Below are 19,028 nucleotides of genomic sequence, written 5' to 3'. Positions count from 1 at the left end.
TTTCCTCATCACACAAAGAAATAGAAGGTTTGTGCCAAAATATTTTATTGCTCCAGCACCACCCCTCCACCCAATAATGGGAGGTCAGGGTGTTGAGAAGCTGTCTCCAGGTCTCACAGCATCTTCTCAAACAGGGCAATGGCTTCTTCTACCTTCTTCAGTTCTGCCTCTGTCTGTTGGAGCTGGGGAGGGGAAGGAGATAGAGTTGGTGAGAACCCCAAGGTCGAAAGGAGATTCCCCTTGCCTCCAAAATCCAGGTAAACCCTCTAGCCCAGGAAGGGATCAGAGAGGAAACACCATAGGGAGGGGCTAAAGGGAAAGAGGAAATCACCAAGAGAAATAAGAACAGGGACCAAACCCTGTTCTGCTCATTTTTCCAGCAGCCCCTAGTTTCTATGAATTTCTTTTGAGGTCTAGCCCCAATCCTGTGCAGTCTCACCTACTACCCTATCCCTCCACTGCTCCCTTTTCTCCCTCCTCTGGGCTCCCAGAGATAGCATATCCAGGCTGCACATTTAATTAGAAAACTTGGACTTTAGAAGCCCATTTTCCCATGAGGTGGCTGAAGCATTGTACCAAATGTACTTTCTCATCATCGTCCACAGGGGTGTGTAGGTCTTTGAAGTTGGAGTTCCAACCAGACCCCCCCCCACTTCCCCCCCCCCCATGCCACTCCCATATCAGCAACATCATGAGGCGTTCGTGAGTCTAGGGGAGGATCAGGGGCACCAGGTGAGAGCCAAATGGAAGGTGACAAACACTCTGTTCAGGGGCATATCATTCCTTTACCCTAATACACCTGCCTAAGGAAAAGCACATGAGTCAGTCAGGCCCTAGAGATTTTCTCTGGGAACAAACTGGGGTTTTTCCATGGGGAGTTAAGAGATAAGGGCCTCCCTTGTATTGTATACCACAGGCAGGGACTACCTTTTCTTCCTACTTTCAATACTGCTGTATTGTCTCCCCAAATTAAATTATCTGCTTCCAAAGGGCATGCAGAGAAGCCAAGGTATCCTCCCCACTGCCAATGGAGTAGGTAGAATATAAATGCAAGCAAGGTTACTTAATGTCTGATTGACCAAATCCACATCTACCCTGGGAAATAGAGTGGGAAAGCATCCTAGGAACCCTAATAACACCTGCCTACTTGCTCATATCCCAATGTCAGTCCCCTTTAGTAAAAGAGATACAGCATAGGGCTAACTCAGAAGAAAACACAAGATGAATGTGGGCTTCCCTGATAAGTTGCTATGTGACCTTAGGTAAGGGGCTGAGCCTTCAGGTTCTTCACCTGTAAAACCAAGATGATAATATTTCCACTAATTTCATAGAAGTATGAGTTGTAGAAATATGAGTGGCTACTACTGTTGTTAAAATACTTCCTTTCCCTAGACCTATTTCCTCATCATCAGATCTTCCCAGATCTGATATTTTTAGGTATACATGAGATGTAAGTGGAAAAGCCCAGCCAGGGATCTATTGAAAGACCAAGCCTTCCTGCCCCTCTCCCCAACATTCATGTCAAGGACCCCAGGAAAACAGCTAAAGGCTTGGTAAGGCTATCTTGTACTTATAACCTTCCGAATTCTTACAATTACCGGTAATAAAAATCCCTGTGGAACTGCCAAGGAGCTGTGTGCTTGCTTATGTAACGAGAGATGGAGGAAAACTGGGAAATTGCATCCTACTGTACGATGGGAGAGAAGAAACTTGGATGCAAAAATAGGTGTTGGTAGCCAGGCAGAAGCATATAGGCCAGTGCCTTGGGCCTTTTACCAAGAGGGAATCAGGGAGGACCCTGAAGTGGGGATTAATGTGGGGTGGGAGGACGCCATCAAAGACCCACACACCTTGGCCTCCTCAGACTCCTGGACTTGGGAGGGAACCTTGGTGGCATAGTCGGGAACAGCCCGACGCTCCCGAAGCCTCTGGGCCTGACGTTCAGCTTCCCCACGTTTGGCCCGGAGCTTTGTCAGCTCTCGGGCAGGATCCACCAGCCCCTGCAGCTGCAGGTGGACAGAGCAGCGGTCAGAGGCCAGGCCCACAGCACAGCTCTGTGGGGCAGGGGACCCAGGGAGAAGAACAGTCACAGTTCCAGTGTTGGAGAGGGCCTGCACATAGCCTGACACTGCAGAAGCCTGGGTTCCTGTCGCCTCATCTGCCACTTCCAGGAAACCTGTGGTTGAAGAAAGAGGGAGAGGTGAGGCCAGATGCCTGGACAGCTGGTGGACGAGGGGGGTGAGGGAGGTGAGCAGGAGCTGGCAGAGGGACCAAGATGGGATGGGATGCCTGAGGGGCCCTGGATGTGACGGAGAGAGAAGAAAGCATGCTGGGTCCCTCACACTCAGGCTGGCTCCGGGTGAGGTTGTAATCTGCTCGGAGAGAGCGCACAGCCCGGGTAATGCTGAGTGCAAGCTCAAAAGCGGCCTCGGCCTCAGGATCCTTCCAGGAGAACTGTAACAAGGCAAAAGTGTTCATGAGGCAGCAAACAGGACAGGCCTTCAATCCTCTCTGTGTCAGGCTCCCTTGTGCCCCTCAGCCCCACGCCCACTTCCCCATCAAAACGAACCTCACTGGGTTCTGGATAGGGGGTAACGCAGAGACTGGGTGGGGCATGGGGCCCCCGACGTGGCAGGCGCTGATACAACTCCTCAGTCACAAAGGGCATAAAGGGTGAGAGGAGTCTCAGGCCCACATCCAGGCAAGTGTAGAGGGTCTGCCGGGCAGTATCTGCTGCAGCTTGGTCTGTCCCAGAGAGCACAGGTTTCAGGCACTCCTAGGGACAAAAACAGACCAATCACAGCCTGTAGGATTTGGAAGGGACCTCAGAGATTACCTAGACCAGTTTTCTCACTTTAAACAGGAGAAACTTGAAGCACCCTGACACCCAGGCTACTTCGCATCCCCACTGTGGAGCCCTGAGCTCCCAAACAAGTCTCTAGGTGCTATGGCAACATCTTAGTCAGGGCCAGTCATAATTTTCTTTCCCCCAGGATCCCAAGTCGCCTTCTGCATTGTCCTGTCCCAAATCCCTTCTCTCCAGCCTCCCTCACTCACTTCTTTCACTTTTATAGGCCTGGGTACCAGAGAGACCTCCTGAGCCCTGATGAGCACTGGTGCACCCCGTATGGTTCTCTGGGAGAGAATACATCTACCCTCCCCAATCAAAATGTACCCCAGAACCCATCCTCCCCTTACCAGGTAGACATTGCAGAGCTCATAGAGCCAAAAGCTGTAGTGGGCAGTAGTGACAGTGGGGAAGTCATAGGCATGGAAACCCTGGTCGCTCAGGCTAACAGCTTCACTCAGGCGGCTCCTAATCCAGCGGTCAGCCAAGCTCTCCTGATTGTTGGCCTACACAGGATGATGGTAGGTAGTGTGTGTAGCGGGGGTATAAGCAGGGAGAATATCAATCCCAGGGATTGGAATGAGTCAGCTCAGCAGAAACTGCTGCCATATTTGGGGTCAAGCCCTCAGAGGACCTCAAGCCATCTGCATCTGGCCAATGGAAAATTCTACTGTCTGGGGTAAGGAACCATATAAATGGATAGAATCTCAAGGAATTGGTTTAAACAGGTTTAAGGTAATCACTCACATGTGGGTGGAACTGTCCTCAGAAATCCCATCACCCCCAAGAACAACCTAGTGCCTATTCAACTCTATTTGAAAAGAGTTTGGGGGTACTGTCCTCCCCCTATCAGCCCCTAAGGCCCTAACCTGGGGAGTAGGTGAGGGTACAAATCCAGCTCCCAAAGCCCTCAGGGCAAACTTGGTGGCATTCCAGAGCTTGTTACAGAAATGTCGATACCCAAGGATTCGATTCACATCCAGGTTAATGTCCCGGCCTGGGGAGACAGTGAGGAGTGAGCAAAGGAGGATCAGGATGCACACTTTTCCCACCTCCCCATACTGTCCGTCACCCCACCCACCAGGGCCCCAGGGCTAGCAGGCTCCATGTAGTACAGCAGGAAGACAGACCTCCAGCACAGCCTGGGAGAGCAGGGTGGGTTAATGGGGGGTGTAAGGTCATACCCTGAGAGGTGTAGGCACAAAGTCCAAATCTGAGAGCATCTGTGCCGCACTCAGGGATTCCATTGGGGAAATCTGCCTTCTACATGGGGAGATAAGATATGTCAGAGAGAAGAGATCCTTAGACGCCCCTACAAATAGCCCTCCTTTCTCTCTTCTTCAATCCCAAAGGGATCACAGATGCAGAGCGGGCAGGAAAACACAGGGTCTTCCATCTCCAAGCCTCGGTTTTGGATGTTCCTCTTGTCTACAACTCTCTGTCTCACCTCGATGTCAAAGCATCCCTTCAAGACTCCTCCTCCATGAAGCCTTTTCTGATTTCCTCTCCCTCGCCTTTTACTCCTTGGTACTGATTTGTTTTTGTTCTCTTTCCAGTTACTCTGTATATTGTCATATATGTAACTGCTGTCTACCCTATCAGGAAGTAAGTACCTTAGAGGAGAGGGAATGTTTCTTTTTTTTTTTTTTTGCAGGGCAATGAGGGTTAAGTGACTTGCCCAGGGTCACACAGCTAGTTAAGTGTCAAGTGTCTGAGGCCAGATTTGAACTCAGGGAGTACTGAATCCAGGGCCGGTGCTTTATCCACTACGCCACCTAGCTGCCCCATGTTTCATTCTTTGTGTCTCTATCACTAATGCCTAGCACATAGCAGTTGTTATTGAGTCATTTTTTTAGTCCTGTCTGACTCTTCATGATCCCATTTGGACTTTTCTTGGCAAAGATCCTGGAATGGTTTGCTGTTTCCTTCTCCAGCTCATTTTACAAACGAGGAAACTGAGGCAAACAGGGTGAAGTGACTTGCCCAGGGTCACACAGCTAGTAAATGGCTGGATTTGAATTCACAAAGGAGTCTTCCTGACTCCAGGCTCTGCATGCAATCCACTGTGCCACCTAGATGCCTAAGCATCCAGTAGGCAATTAATAAATGTATATTGATTGACTGATTGATTAGAGGCTATCTAGTCCACCTCCTTCATTTTTTTAGGTGGGGAAAATGGGGCTTGGAGAGGTTATATGACTTGGCTCACGGTCACATAGCCACTAAATAAATTCATGGAATCTGGTGATATCAGTTTCTTTTCTGGCTTCAAGATCCAAGTTTCATGAAGGACCTGTGGACACTGGGATGCTAACCAAGGACAACCGGCAGGAGCTGAGTCTCATTCCCTTTACCTTTGCCATGTAATGAGGATCCTTCTGACTCCAAAGCCAGCACTTGATGGAGTACGACATCCTCCTTCTCCCCTTCCTTTCTCCTAGGGCTTTGTACTCTCCAGTTCCTTCCCCATTTCTATTCCCCTGAGCTTCCACATCTCCCCAGCCTCTAATACACTATACCTGCCCCTCCTTGGCCTTCTCCATTTCACCAGGGTCAAGGTTGCTGTTCAGTAGCTGGTCATGGAGTCCCTAAGTAGAGATGATAGAGCGATTGGAAAAACTCAGCAGAGAAGGTCCAGCAATTCCTGAGAAGAGGGGAATCTTAACTTCTTTTTTTTTTGGTCATGGAACCCTCTGGTGGTCTGGTGAAGCCTATGGACCCTTTTCAGAAGACTGTTTTTAAATACAAAATATGCAGAACTACAAGGAAACTAATTATATTAGAATATGGTTATCAACACACACACACACACTCACATACTCACTCATTCTCACAGACCCGAGATTAAGAAATCTTTTTCTTGATCCCCAAAGTCCCCTTCACTCCATTCTCCAGGCCCTGCATATCTAGCCTTACCTGCAGAGAGAGCCCACTGATGACATCCAGGGGGTCAATGACATTGCCAAGTGATTTGCTCATTTTCCGGCCATGGGCATCTCTGACAAGGGCATGAAGATAAACCTTTGGGGACAGTGCAGGGGGTTGGGGGAAGGAAGGAAATAAGGGGTCACAAGTCAGATGGCTTTTCTCTTTCTACTCCTACTAGATCCAAATAACAGAAACACTGAAGGAGTTCTCTACCCCCACAATCCTTGACTCAATTATCCATCATGCAATTCACCTTAATTCTCTATAGGTTTCTAGTGGCCTACAATTTGGCTTATCCCTCAGACCCCATCCTTTCCCAGAGGTCATGCAGATGGCTTTGATATTCTGGGGGTAATATGCTGAGTGTCCCAGTGGAGGCCCTCAAAGCAGATGTCCCAGGATAGGGAATGTTTCCCAGGTCACAGATTTCGAAGATATCCTTTGTGGAATTAGGTTTTTTTGTGGGGGGCAGGGAGGGGTAGGTGCAGTGGTATCAGAAGTTGACTCAAACTGAAGATGGAACCTCCAATATTGGACAGAGCTGGGGGGCCCAGTGCCAGAAGCCCCAGTTTACATAGGGAAGGACTGTTGTTCCTACCTCTTTGAAGGGCAGTTTCCCTGTTAGCTTCAGACCCAGCATCACCATCCGGGCTACCCAGAAGAATAAAATATCATGTCCTGTCTCCAGGAGGGTCCCTGGGTAGAATATACTTAGGTCCTCCGTCTGAAGGGAAGGTAGAACATAACAGGGACCCAGGTTTCTAAGGTGCAAAGGTCCAGGACACAGACACCTGCTTCCCCATTCTATTTCCCTCATAACCAGTATCGACTCTTCCATTCTCATCCCCCAACCTACTGGCCAGGCTTCAACCCCCAAGTCTCTTTCACCAGTAAGCCAGTACCTTGCCCTACAAGGCCTATGGGGGATCCAAACATTAGAGCCCAACCTCTGTACCTGGTTGGGCCATCCAAAGATGGAAAAGGGAAAGATGCCGGAGGAGAACCATGTGTCCAAGACATCCTCATCTGCAAGGGGGAAGAGCAATCAGGCTGGGTCGTCAGGCGGGAATGTGGGGTCCAGCTCTAGCACAGTTGTCCCCTCGGACTCCTCAGTGCTCTTACCCTGGGAGAGACTGATCTTGTCTGGGGATACTCCAAACTCCTTGGCTGCCTTCTCCTTCGCCTCCTCCTCGCTTCGACCGCTCACCCAATACCGACCATCAGGATCCTGTCCCCAGAGTGAGAAGACATGTGACTGATACCCTTGGCACTCGACTCTCCTTGGACCATGCTTCTTCCTCTTTCCTTTGCAGGTGTGTGGGCATCGGCCCTGCCCCATCTGTGGATCCCCAGCCTCTATCCCCTCCCCGCTGCCCACGTTCTCATTCTCCTCAAGAACCCTGGAATTCAGTCCTTCATGCCCCTAATTCTCCCAAAGGGATCCCTGTTCGCCTTGTCAGTTTCACTTCATCTACTCCTGCCTCCACCCCCAGATCCCAGAAGGTCTCTGAGCACAGATGTGAAATATAGTTCCTGAGTCTTTGACTTTGCTTGCCCCCCATATCCTCCCCTCTCTCCCAGGTAGGCCAAGATCCAGTTCTTTCACCTCCCCAGGGGGTACTCCAGGATCGTTGACCGTGACAAAGTAGGCAGGGATTCGATGACCCCACCACAGCTGCCGAGAGATGCACCAGTCTCTGGGGAGGAAGGGAAAGAGTCCAGAGTTAGGAGAAGGGGCTAAAGACCACCATCCTCCTCTCCTGACTAAATCCTTGCCCCTTTCTTCTCCTCCAGTCCTGTCTCACAACCCCACACTGGTCTCTGCTTTTAGCCACCCCAGCCCTCCCCTGACATACCTGATGTTGTCCATCCAGCTGTGCCATATTTTCTGATGGATCTCAGGCACTATCTTAAGGTCACCCCGGGTCACAGCTGCACTGGCTGCCTGGGCCATCTCCCCGCACCTCACATACCACTGGGGCTTAAGCAGGGGTTCAACTACATCCTTGGAGCGGCTGCAGAGCAGAAAGAGAAAGACACATGAAAAGTGAGACCCTTTTCCTGGAGGTCTGCCCTGGTCTCCAGGTGAAAGATTTGCACTTACTTGCACAAAGGTACCACCATTGGATTGTCCTTCACTGAGCGGAACAGTCCTTTTTCTTTTAGGGCTGCCAACACTGCTTTCCTTGCCTCAAACCGAGGAAGGCCCTACAAGGTGGAAGAAATGTCAGCTGGAGCCCTAGGAGCACCCACCCCCTCCACAGCACCCAGGGCTCCACAGCCCTTTCTGTTTCCTCAACCCTAAGCCTGTCCCTGTATCTAGCCCCACAATTGTGGGGCTTCTCTCTTCTCCCCTTCTCCTCTCTGTCTGTCAGATTTCCCATCCCCCTCCCAGCTACTCCACCTGTTAACCCTTCTCACCAGAAAGGGAGGGGGAACATTAATGAGGTTGCCTCGGTGGTCCATGATGCTCACTGCCTCTAGCTTGTGCCTCTGCCCAACCTCATAGTCATTCTGATCATGGGCTGGTGTGATTTTCACAGCGCCTAGTGGCAGGAGAAGACAAGGGCATGAGGGTTACAGCATCGGTTACCATGAAACAAAGGTTCCTAATCCCAAAAGAACTGGAGGTACCCACACTCCCCAGGCCACTGTCCAGATGGGTCACCGCAAGAAGAAGCTTCTCCCTCAAATCTCTGGGAAAGCTCCTGCTCTAAGCAAATCTACTTTCTGTATCCGCTGGAGAAATAGTAAGGGAAGGAATGCTCTGCCCCTTCCCTAGTCCCCAAACTTATGAAAAAGGCCTCCTCTCATCCTTGTCCCCAGAGGGTTGCATGAGAAGTCTACTCCTTCCTAGCTCTTCCCAACTCACCAGTGCCAAACTCCATGTCTACAAACTCATCAAAGATGATAGGAAGGCTTCGAAGGAGGAATGGGTGCATAACACTCTTTCCCCGAAGGTGCTGGGGACAAAGGGAGCAGGACAGAAAAGGTCAGCACTACCACCCAGGCTTAGATGCAGGATCCTTCTGGGCCAGGGGCATGAGGAGGGAGAGTCAAACACAAGGGATAGAACACAGATATCCTCCCTGATGTAAGCCAGACTGTGACTGTCCTTACCTCCCCAACCCCAAAGGACTTCATTCTCAAGAATGGATTTATAGCCTTCTTCAATGTTCTCAACCATTCCCATGTCTAGGAGAAATCCCACCCAGTCTGTCCTTCTTAGAACCCCCTGTAGCTCAGTCTGGGGTCCACTGAACAGAAATACACAGCACCAGATAGGGAAACAACCTGCTTTATGTGAGTCTTCTCCTCGGAACCCTCATGTCCCCTCCCACCCACAGCCCCTTCTTCTGAGGACAGATTTATTCTAGTTGCTTCTGGAGAGCAGGGATTGTTGTGCTTCTGTCCTGGAGCCTGGCTAACATAGAGGTTGAACTTAATAAGGAAGACTTGTAGTTGGGTAGACGGGTGAGAGAATCTTCCCTTTACCTGGTATCTAGGGTCGTTGGGGTGCACAGCCACAGCTACATCTCCCAACATGGTCTCAATTCTAGTGGTTGCTACCACCACCTCCTCATTGCTCTCTGGGGAAAGGGAGGAACAAAGACTTAGCCTCTGCCTTTTACCCTGGGATAGGGGACCCCAGTTGTCCTTGGATCCTACCTGAATCTTGTATTTTGTAGGCAAAAGAAACAATGACCCCAAATTCCACCTTCTCCTGATAGCCTGGGACAGAGAGCAGGGTTCGGCCTGACAGCTCCTTCTTATCCACCTTTGGAGAAATCAGGGGAAGAATCAGGGCAATCAGAAAAGGAGCTTTATGTGACAGGAAATGAATGCATTAGGACAATGGAGAAAAGCCAGGAAGCTAGACTGGTGAGGCCTGAGATCTTCCTGGGGATACAACTCACCTCAATGTCAGAGATGGCAGAGTTGAGACTACAGGACCAATTGACAAGGCGGGTACTCCGGTAAATGACACCATCAGTATGGAGACGGACAAAAGCTTCTGTGACCGCTGCTGAGAGTTTCTGGGAAGGGGTAGGATGGGGGACAAGGGTTAAAGAGGAGGATCTTTTCCTCTTGGAGAGAGGGCTACTAGTTGCTAGGGTGAAGGGGAAAAAGAAAACCCTGGTGGGGGCCTGGTCACTCCCACCACATGACTGGGGAGAACAGTCTTCTCTCTGTCAAGGATCATGAGGGCAATGGTTTTCAGCCTTTACTGTGGTTCCCTTCCCTCTACTCCCCTGTCCCCATGTTTAGGGACACAAGACTGGCCCTGGGGGGCAGCTAGATGGTGCAGTGGTTAAAGCACTGGCCCTGGATTCAAGAGTACCTGAGTTCAAATCTGGCCTCAGACACTTGACACTTACTAGCTGTGTGACCCTGGGCGAGTCACTTAACCCCCATTGCCAGCAAAAAACCAAAAAACCCCCCAAACCAAAGACTGGCCATTGTAAGAGAACTGTGTGTTTCCTCCAGCAGTAATGATTCTGTCTGCTGATAACAGCCTCAAGTATACACTGGCTGTGTCTTGGGAACACCGAGGAGTCCAGCCTGTTTAAGAGCAGACAGAGTATGCTGGGAAAAGTCCACTGGGACCTGGAACCGGGAGACCTGGGCAGATTCCTGGTTCTGCCCATCTCTGGGACAATGGACAAGCTTCACTTAACCTCCCCAAGTCTCAGTTTCTTCATCTATAAAATGACGGGGTTGGACAAGGTGGCCTCTAAGGACCATCCCAGCTCTAAATCTATGATCCTATAATATCTCTGGGCCTCAATTTCCTCATCTATCAAAGGAAGCAGTTGGACCAGATGATCTCGGAGCTCCCTTCCAGTTCTAAACCCTATGATCCTAGGGCCTTGAAAACCAGGCACAAGAGTTTGGACTTAATGCTACCATCGAGGAAAGATGAAAAAAGGCTTATTTGCTTAAGCTAATACTTTATTGTCCCCTGTTGTTTTTACTCAATCTATGGGCTGATCAGGAAACCCCTTAAAGAGGGGCACAAGAGGTTGTACCTAATAAATAATACCTGTGGGTGGATGGACCGGCTAGTGAGACTCTGCCCTTTACACCTAATATCTGGGTCAATGGAGTGCATAGCCATAGCTACATCTCTCAAAATGGTTGCTAACACCACCTTCCCTTACAAGGGGCTTCTTGTAAGCCCACTGAAAGCAAGGACAATATCTCCTATTTTTCTCTCACTGCACTTAGCTCACAGTGCTGTGTGCATAGAAAGCAATTCACTAAAGATTTACTGGTCCATAAGTGATGCTGCTGGGTCACCAAATCTAGTGAACTCCATACTCCTGATCCCAATTCCCTGGGACACCTTCTAAACTCACAGGGTCCATGGTGAAACAAGCTCGATCCCAGTCCAAAGAGCCACCAAGCTTCCTTAGCTGATGGTAAATCCGGTCTCCCTTCCTGGAGATAAATGAAGGAAAAGCTTTGGGTCACATACCTCTCCCTTTCCACTCTTCCTAATCCCTAATCCTCATGTCCCCTCTGGCTGCTGAGAACAGACATGAAGACACACACACACACACACACACACACACACACACACACACACACACTCTCTCTCTCTCTCTCTCTCTCTCTCTCTCTCTCTCTCTCTCTCTCTCTCTCTCCCTCTCTCTCTTTCTCTATAGTACACCTCACCATCATAGAACCAATGACAACTGAGCCCCATTGTCTTTAAGAAGGGAGGACCTAGGTCATCAAAGTTCTTATATAGAGAGAATATGGAGTCAGCTATTCCTCCCTGACTCTGTGAATCCATCCATGCAAAGAAAAGGACACGTGTTGTGCACTCACTCATTCTTCCATTTCCAGACCTCTTGCAGGAAAGCCTCTCGACCAAGCTGGTGGCGGCTCAGCCCACGCTCCCGCCATAGTTTCTTCTCCACAACCACCTGTGTGGCAATACCAGCATGGTCACAGCCTGGATTCCACAGGGTTGTCTCTCCTCTCATTCGGTGCCTGGAAGGGTTAGGGTTAGGGTTAGGGGAAGCAATGTTTCAGTAATAGTATGGCCTCATTAAGAATGAAAAGAATCAGGGCAGCTAGGTGGAGCAGTGGATAAAGCACCAGCTCTGGATTCAGGAGAACCTGAGCTCAAATCCAGCCTCAGACACACTTGACACTTACTAGCTGTGTGACCCTGGGCAAGTCACTTAACCCTCATTGCCGCTGCCCCCCCCCCAATAAATAAATAAAATAAAAAAAGAAAGGAAAGAGCCAACAGTCCAATTGGAGAAGAGACTTGGTGGTTATGTTGATAAGGAAGGGAAGCACAAACATAGAAGGCCAATGGACCAACTTAGAAAAAAAGGGAATCAGGTTTTGAAGGTGGATGGGTCAGACTGCATTACTACAAGTTAGGGAAGGGACTCTATAAACCACTGAACTGGAGAAGGATGACAAAAGAGCCCATTAAGACACCAAAGGTTATTCCAAGATGGATAAATAAGAATTTAGTCATGGAAATAGCAAGGAAAAGAAAAGGAAACAGAGGACAAAGAAGCCAATGGGAAATAAAGAAATAAGGGGAAAAAAGGTGAACCAGTGAGAGAAGAAACAGGACCATGGAGAAAAACTTATCAAAGGAATAGAAAACAAAGGGGGAGAGAGGGAAGCCAATGAAAAGAAGGAACTGGAAGTGGACCAGGGACCACGGAGAAGGATCTTGGGAAATAGAAGGGCCTCACCATCGGGTCAGTGAGTCCTGGATGGCATTGGTGAGGGCATGGCCAAGGTGTAGGGACCCTGTCACGTTGGGAGGTGGGATGCACATCATGAAGATGCCTCGAGGATTAGGCTCTGACACACTGGAACGCTAAGGAGAACATAAAGGAACAAATGACCTTTAGACTTTTCAGCCTCCCTCAGCTCTGGCCACTCTAGCCAACACTCCCTTCTCAGACCCCAGTATCTAACCCCGCCCCCAGCTGTTGGTTCTCAATCTAGCCCTCCACTTTAGCTCAGAGTCCTTTTAAGGGGAACAGCAACCAGCCACATCCTTACCCCATACTCTGGTTTGAAGAATCCTTGGCTCTCCCACCACGAGTACCAAGCAGCCTCAACATACTGGGGGCTATAGGAATCGGGCATGGAGCCACTGACATCTGAAGAAGGAGAAGACAGGTCAGTGAGGTCATTGGGCATAGAGGAAGATAGGAATGGAGGGGAGGGGGAAGGACTAGACCTCTGCTTTCAGTAGCCATGGGAACTCCCGGATAAGGAAACTCCCACTAGCAATGCAGGTCAGCGACTTCTCTGCAACATATATTTTTAAGAGAGTTGCCCAGAGTAGAGATAGGTAAAGTAACTTGCCAAGAATCACACAGCCATTATGTATCAAGGCAGGGCCTGAATCTAAGTCTTCCTGAATCTGAGTCCAATTCTCTATCTACCAGGACACACTAGCTCTCCTTCTCCCCAGATAGAGGAGATGGATTCAGCTTAGGAGTCAGGGGGAAGGAAGAGATGCTGCTATGTTTCTCCTCCTCCTGCCCAATACCTTTCTTCTCCCCTGGTGGGGTGGGGATGTCATAAGTTATGACCCCAGGGTCTCGTTTCTCCTTCTTCTCAGTTTTCGGCTTCTTCTGTACGGCAGAGAGAAGATGATTCAGATCCTGTTCTAGGGCACTCCCACTCTTGGCCCCTTCTCCCTCCCTTTTCTCCCCAGCCCTTACCTCCCCAGGAGGGGGCTGATGCAGCTGGTTCTTTTGCTTCTGTTGAAATTTTTCCAGCTTTTCCCGCTTCTTTGCTTCCTTTTTCAGCTGGGCTGCAGTCTTGGGAGGCCCAGAAGCGTCAGAGCCTGAGAAAAAGGTTCAACCCTCTGGGAGTCTTTGCAGAAAGTAGCTGTTTCTTTCAAGTCAGAGTCAGAAAATGTTAGCTTGGTACCACTTTGCTCATTGCTTCCTCCTCTACTGTTTGACTAACTCATCTCTTCCTCCATCAGTCCCTGAATACCACTTCTCTCTCCATCCTCTCTCCAGTTCTCCACAACTCCTCTCTCATTTATAAGCCAAAGACAGGAAGTGAGCTCTATAGAGGATGGGGAATGGGTATCCTTGAGAATACTATATGGTAGAGAAGAAATTTTGAACCATGAATTTGCAATCAGAGGACCTGGGATAGTCACTTCTCTTTGGGTCTCAGTTTCCTCATCTGTAAAATGAGAGAGTTGCACTGATTGCTTCTAAGGTCCTTCTAACTCTAAACCTGTGATCCTACAATTCTATGATCCACTCAGCTTCCCCTTCTACAATCCTTACCTGGTTGTTGTGGGACAGGCCGTACCCCTGAGCACAGGGCCACTTCCCCTAACACAGCCCGAAATTCTGGTTGCTGGATGCATGTCATGAACCAGCGGCTCACATTGCCCCAAGCCCAGCGAGCAGGAGGGTCTAGAACCTAGGGAGGAGGAGGAGGTATAGAGGGCCAGATGAAGGGAAGCTATAGCATCCCCCCTACTCAGCCAGACTGACCAGACATCCCCCTCCTTTGTCTCCACACACTGCCCTGACACTCACCCTTTTCACTGCACCCTCTCCTAGGTCTGGTTTCTCTCCCCGCTCCCGCCCCCCCAAAGAGTCCTCTTCCTCAGTCCACCCCAGGGCAGGGCAACTCACATAGCGGAAGGGTAGCAGAAGGGCTGTAACAGCTGCCAGGTCAGCCAAAGTGGGGGCTTCTCCTGCCAAATAGGTGTGCATCCTGAGTCTCTCCTCCAGTGGGCCCAGTGCCCGTCCTAGGGCTCCCAGAGCTGCCTGAGAAGAGGGAATAAACAGGGGGTAAAAAGGGAAGGCAATAATGAAATTGTAGTCAAAAGAAATCTGGGTTCAAATCCCACTTGGGATATTTGAGGCCACTGTTCAGTTCAGTCATGTTTGACTCTCTGTGACTACATTAGGGATTTTCTTGGCAAAGTGGTTTGTCATTTCCTTCTCCAGCTCATTTTATAGATGAGGAACTGAGGCAAAACAGAGTTAAGTGACTTGCCCAGGGTCACAGAGCTAGTAAGTGTCTGAGGCCAGATTTTAAGTCAGGAAAATGAGTTTCCCTGACTTCAGGCCCTGTACTCTTATGTTTTCCAAATACTGAAATGCCACAAAAATGTCAGCTATTTTTCCCCACCACCCCCCAGGATTCATTCCCATCTTAGTGTCATACTATTAATTTTCTTCTTAATGATCTTCAGAAATAAGATTTTTCTCCTACCTACAAGCCCAAACGCCTAACTTTGGTCTTGGTTCCCTTCCCCTCCATCTTGTTTCCCAATCATTTAAATTCTCTCTATTGTTCTCTCATTCCTCAGTCTCTCCCCTCCCCTTCAAATCAATTTCTATTCATCATTCTTATTCTGTCTCTCCTCATTTGTGTAATTCAAAACCTAAATTAACAAGCCACAATGGTAACTATGACTAAGTCACAGAATTAATGTTGATCTACATTAGTGTATGGAATTTCCACACCAGGAATGACTGGCACCAATGAAATCACAAGTCTAGGCAAAAAAACCCCCCAAAAACCCTCCCAGTAATACCACTACTAGGTCTATATTCCAAAGAGAACATAGAAAAGGGAAAAGGACCCATGTGTACAAAAATATTTATAGCAGCTCTCTTTGTGGTGGCAAAGAATTGGAAATCAAGGGAATGCCCATCAATTGGGGAATGGCTGAACAAGTTGTGGTATGTGAATGTAATGGAATACTACTGTGCTATAAGAAATGATGAAAAAAAAAAAAGAAATGATGATCAGTCAGAGTTCAGAAAAACCTGGAAAGACTTAAGTGGACTGATGCTGAGTGAAGTGAGCAGAACCAGGAGAATACTGTACACAGTAATAGCAACATTGTGTGATGAGCAACTGTGATAGACTTGGCTCTCTTCTTAGCAGTACAATGATCCAAGACAATTCCAAAGAACTCATGATGGAAGATGTTCTCCATATCCAGAAAAAAGAACTGTGAATTCTGAATGCAGAATGCTGTTTCTACTTTTTGGCTGGTTTTTTTCTTTTTTAAGGTTTTCCCCTTGTGTTCTGATTCTTCTTTCACAATATGACTAATGCAGAAATATTTTAAAATGTGACTGTACATATATAACCCCTATCAAATTGCTTTCTGTCTTGGGGAGAGGGGAGGGAAGGGAGGGAGAAAAATCTGGAACCAAAAATCTTATAAAAACAAATGTTGAAAACTATCTTTACACGTAACTGGAAAATAATAAAATACTTTTATGATAAAAAAAATAAAGGCTTATATTTGTAAAGGGTTTTATGGTTTATAAAACATGTGTGTATATGAATATCCTTTAGCTTGAAAATAATCCTATAAAATAGTTGGTGTAAGTACCCCAACTTTGCAGGTGAATAATCTCTGGCTCAGAAAGATGAGACAAAACTTGAGGTCACACCTGGAAAGCAGCAGTTCTTGAACTCCCTAAGCCTTCCGATTCCAAATCCAGCACTCCTTTCACTGCACTTATCTCACCATCTCCTTTTCCCCCCATAACCCACCCTCTAATTCAACCTTTCCCATTTTCTTCCCAATTTCCCAATTCCTTCCCATGACCCCCCCCCCTTCACCTGAGGGTCCTGGGTTGGGTTCCGAAGCCCTAAAGCAGGTAGTGTGGCCCCACAGGCAGCAGGCACAAGCTCTCCATCAGCATAACTGACCCACTGCTGGACAAGGGTGGCTCCCCTGCTCCCTCCAGGGCCCCCCATCCCTGCGGGCCACAGCAGCTGGGCAACAGCTGCTGCTCCCCACACCCTCAGGCCCCCTGGTCCCTGCTCCAGGACTGGCAGACGTGGTGGAGGGATGGAAGTTCCACTGGTAGGGGGTGGCTGGAGGCAAACCCGAGGAGGAGGCCCTCCCCACCCTGGGCCAGATCCAGATTCCCCATATCGAGCAGCAATGAGGGCCCTGAGACTGGGGAAGGCATCAGGGTGAGGAGAGACATATAGGATGGACATGGTCCCCTGGTGTGGCAGGAGCCTCCACCACACTTGGAGAGACCTGGGAAAAGAAAAAGAAAGCCTTAAGGGAGAGGCAGGACACAAGGGGATCTCAAAGAAAACAGGATAGAGGCCATGGGGTAAAGCACAGACAAAACTTTAGGCTATCAGGCTTCATCAGTCCTCACTTCGAACTCCCCATCCCCTACAGGCAAACGAAAGTGAAAAATTTGTGAAATGGGAGTTGGGATGAGGAGATGAAGATAATAAAATATTAGGGAAGGGGTTTAGCCAACGATCCTGAGGCCACTGTCAAGAACCGTTTCCTCTCCTATACCCCCTCCTTTGGGCCCCAACTGTCTCCAGTACCATAGTAGGGAAGTCGGGGACGCTGGGGGAAAAGCACTTAAATCCCATCTTGGTGTCCCCTGGACGGGGAAAGGTTGGAGGCTGGGGTGGGGGTAACAGGCCTCTATGATGAACACGGAACGATGGCTGGTGAGGGAGTAGTGAGGAAGGGAGGGAGGCGGGACGCTGGTCCATCGCTTGTGGACCCAAGTGTCAGGGAATGAGGGTTTCTTGACAGGTAGACTACGAAGGGAAAGGGGCGTTAGGGAAGGCTAGACGGCGATCCTGAGGAAATCTATCGCTGAAGAAGGGCTAACGACTTCATCTCCGGACTATGGGGAGGGACAGAGGGGCAGGGTATCTGCCGGCCAGGGGGCGTGGGGGGGGGGGGACTGGTGAACAAGTTGGCCGGTCGCTTCGCAGCCATCAAGGCTGGAGAAGGGCCTAAGGAGAAGGGCAGCGGATGGCAGCTTCGGGGAAGGTGGGACCGTACCCTGAAGCGGAGCGGCGGGAATAGCTCGGGGTCCTCCCCGGCTACCAGCGAACACCGGCTCCAACCAAAGCCGCGACTTCCTCCACGTGTCTTGTCGCCTTTGTGACAGACCAACACTTCCGGGTTCTTCGAAGGCCCCCAGGTCTCATAGCTGTTTGGCCCGGCGCCTGTTCCAAAAAAAGGAGAGGCACTACCCTGGCGGGGTGGGGAGGGGACAGGGCGGGGAGGGGCGGAGGACAGATCTCGTTCCCGGAATGGGGCCTGACCCTGGTGGTTGGGGTGGTTAGGGATTGGGGGGGCGGGCGGGGGGGCGGGGGAGTTAGGGTCGGTGGGAGGGTGGGGGCAGGCCTTGGGTCCTGAGGGGTAAGGCTCGGGGACTCCTGGCGGGAGGGGGTGGGGCACGCATTCAACAATCGCCCCAGTCTGGGGCTTAGAAGCGCGCGCTGGCTCCAGTGACTCCTGCGTGATTTCCAGCACTACCCCCCGGAGTCTTGGGCCCAGACCCACGCGTCCGGCCCTCCGGCCCAGTGATCGCCCTTTCGTGGGGGCAGGTTCCTTTGGATGGGTTTCCTGCTCGCACGTTTGGTCTCCCAAAGCAGGAGGCATTTCAACAAGTATTTCATATTAAGCGCTTATTACGAAACGCTTTAGGGATACAAATAAAACATGAGAGTAGAGTAGTGAGAGATGCCCGCAAACAAAAACAAGATATGTACAGATCAGTGCTGGGGGCAGTGATGGGGGTGGGGGTGGACGTGGGGAGAGGAGCACTACCGGGGAATCTGAGACTTGAAGGGAGTTGGGTGGAAGGGATGGGGGGGGGGGGGGGCAGCCCGTGCAAAGTATGGAGAAGGGAATGCCCCGGGAACATCAAATAGCACAATTTGACTGAAATGCCGGGTGCACGGGTGGGGGTAGGGTGTTAGTGCCATGGAATGGGGCTGACATCAGATTGTGAAGGACTTTAAATGCCAAACAGAGGACTTCGTATTTTATCCTAAAGGTGACGGGGACCCACTGGTTTCTTGAACATTTGCTCAAGTACTTTAGGATTATCGATTTGGCGTCTGTGTGTGGGATGTACTGAAGTGAAAGTGGTAGCAGGAGCAGATTAGGCTATTGGAATAGTCCAGATAAAAAAATGATTAGAGGTCTGAAAGTGAGTCGAGAAGCATTTATTAAGTATCGACTATGTGTGCCCCGATGATGGAGACACAAAAGAAAGCAAAATCCCTGTTCTCAAGGAGTCAAGTCTCATGGGGGGGGGGGGGGGGAGTCCTGATCAATTTATCAAATAAATGGAGTAGGGACAGGAAGATCAGCAGGCTCTCATAGTAATGCAGTTATCAGGTGAGGTGGTCAGGAGAGGTTAGGGCTGAACACGTAGATCTGGGATCGTTGGTGTGAGAAAATAATTAATAATGGATT

The 19,028-nt window shown here is 49.7% G+C and overlaps 1 protein-coding gene across 1 annotated transcript; it reads right to left on the bottom strand.

Annotated features, from left to right (window-relative positions):
• Window positions 1–28: 28 nt before the first annotated feature.
• On the bottom strand, window positions 29–17,722 carry VARS1 (valyl-tRNA synthetase 1). The gene is made up of 30 exons (XM_043963331.1): window positions 17,601–17,722; window positions 16,391–16,820; window positions 14,434–14,568; window positions 14,077–14,215; window positions 13,492–13,616; window positions 13,317–13,401; window positions 12,821–12,921; window positions 12,505–12,632; window positions 11,612–11,776; window positions 11,137–11,218; window positions 9,694–9,813; window positions 9,446–9,554; window positions 9,272–9,366; window positions 8,649–8,739; window positions 8,198–8,322; window positions 7,881–7,984; window positions 7,633–7,791; window positions 7,383–7,473; window positions 6,899–7,004; window positions 6,732–6,802; window positions 6,375–6,500; window positions 5,765–5,869; window positions 5,368–5,436; window positions 4,033–4,111; window positions 3,718–3,845; window positions 3,199–3,354; window positions 2,570–2,776; window positions 2,343–2,454; window positions 1,851–2,176; window positions 29–182 (listed from the first exon to the last, which is right to left on the bottom strand). Exons 2-30 carry the CDS (start codon window positions 16,775–16,777, stop codon window positions 114–116), a joined length of 3,795 nt encoding a protein of 1,264 aa, XP_043819266.1. The 5' UTR covers window positions 16,778–16,820; window positions 17,601–17,722; the 3' UTR covers window positions 29–113.
• Between the last annotated feature and the right edge of the window lie 1,306 nt (window positions 17,723–19,028).

The sequence above is a fragment of the Dromiciops gliroides genome, chromosome 4, assembly GCF_019393635.1.
Source record: "Dromiciops gliroides isolate mDroGli1 chromosome 4, mDroGli1.pri, whole genome shotgun sequence".
In the NCBI taxonomy this organism is placed as follows: domain Eukaryota; kingdom Metazoa; phylum Chordata; class Mammalia; order Microbiotheria; family Microbiotheriidae; genus Dromiciops; species Dromiciops gliroides.
The sequence above is the reverse complement of the archived record's forward strand: the minus strand, read 5'-3'. Positions and strand labels throughout refer to the sequence as shown.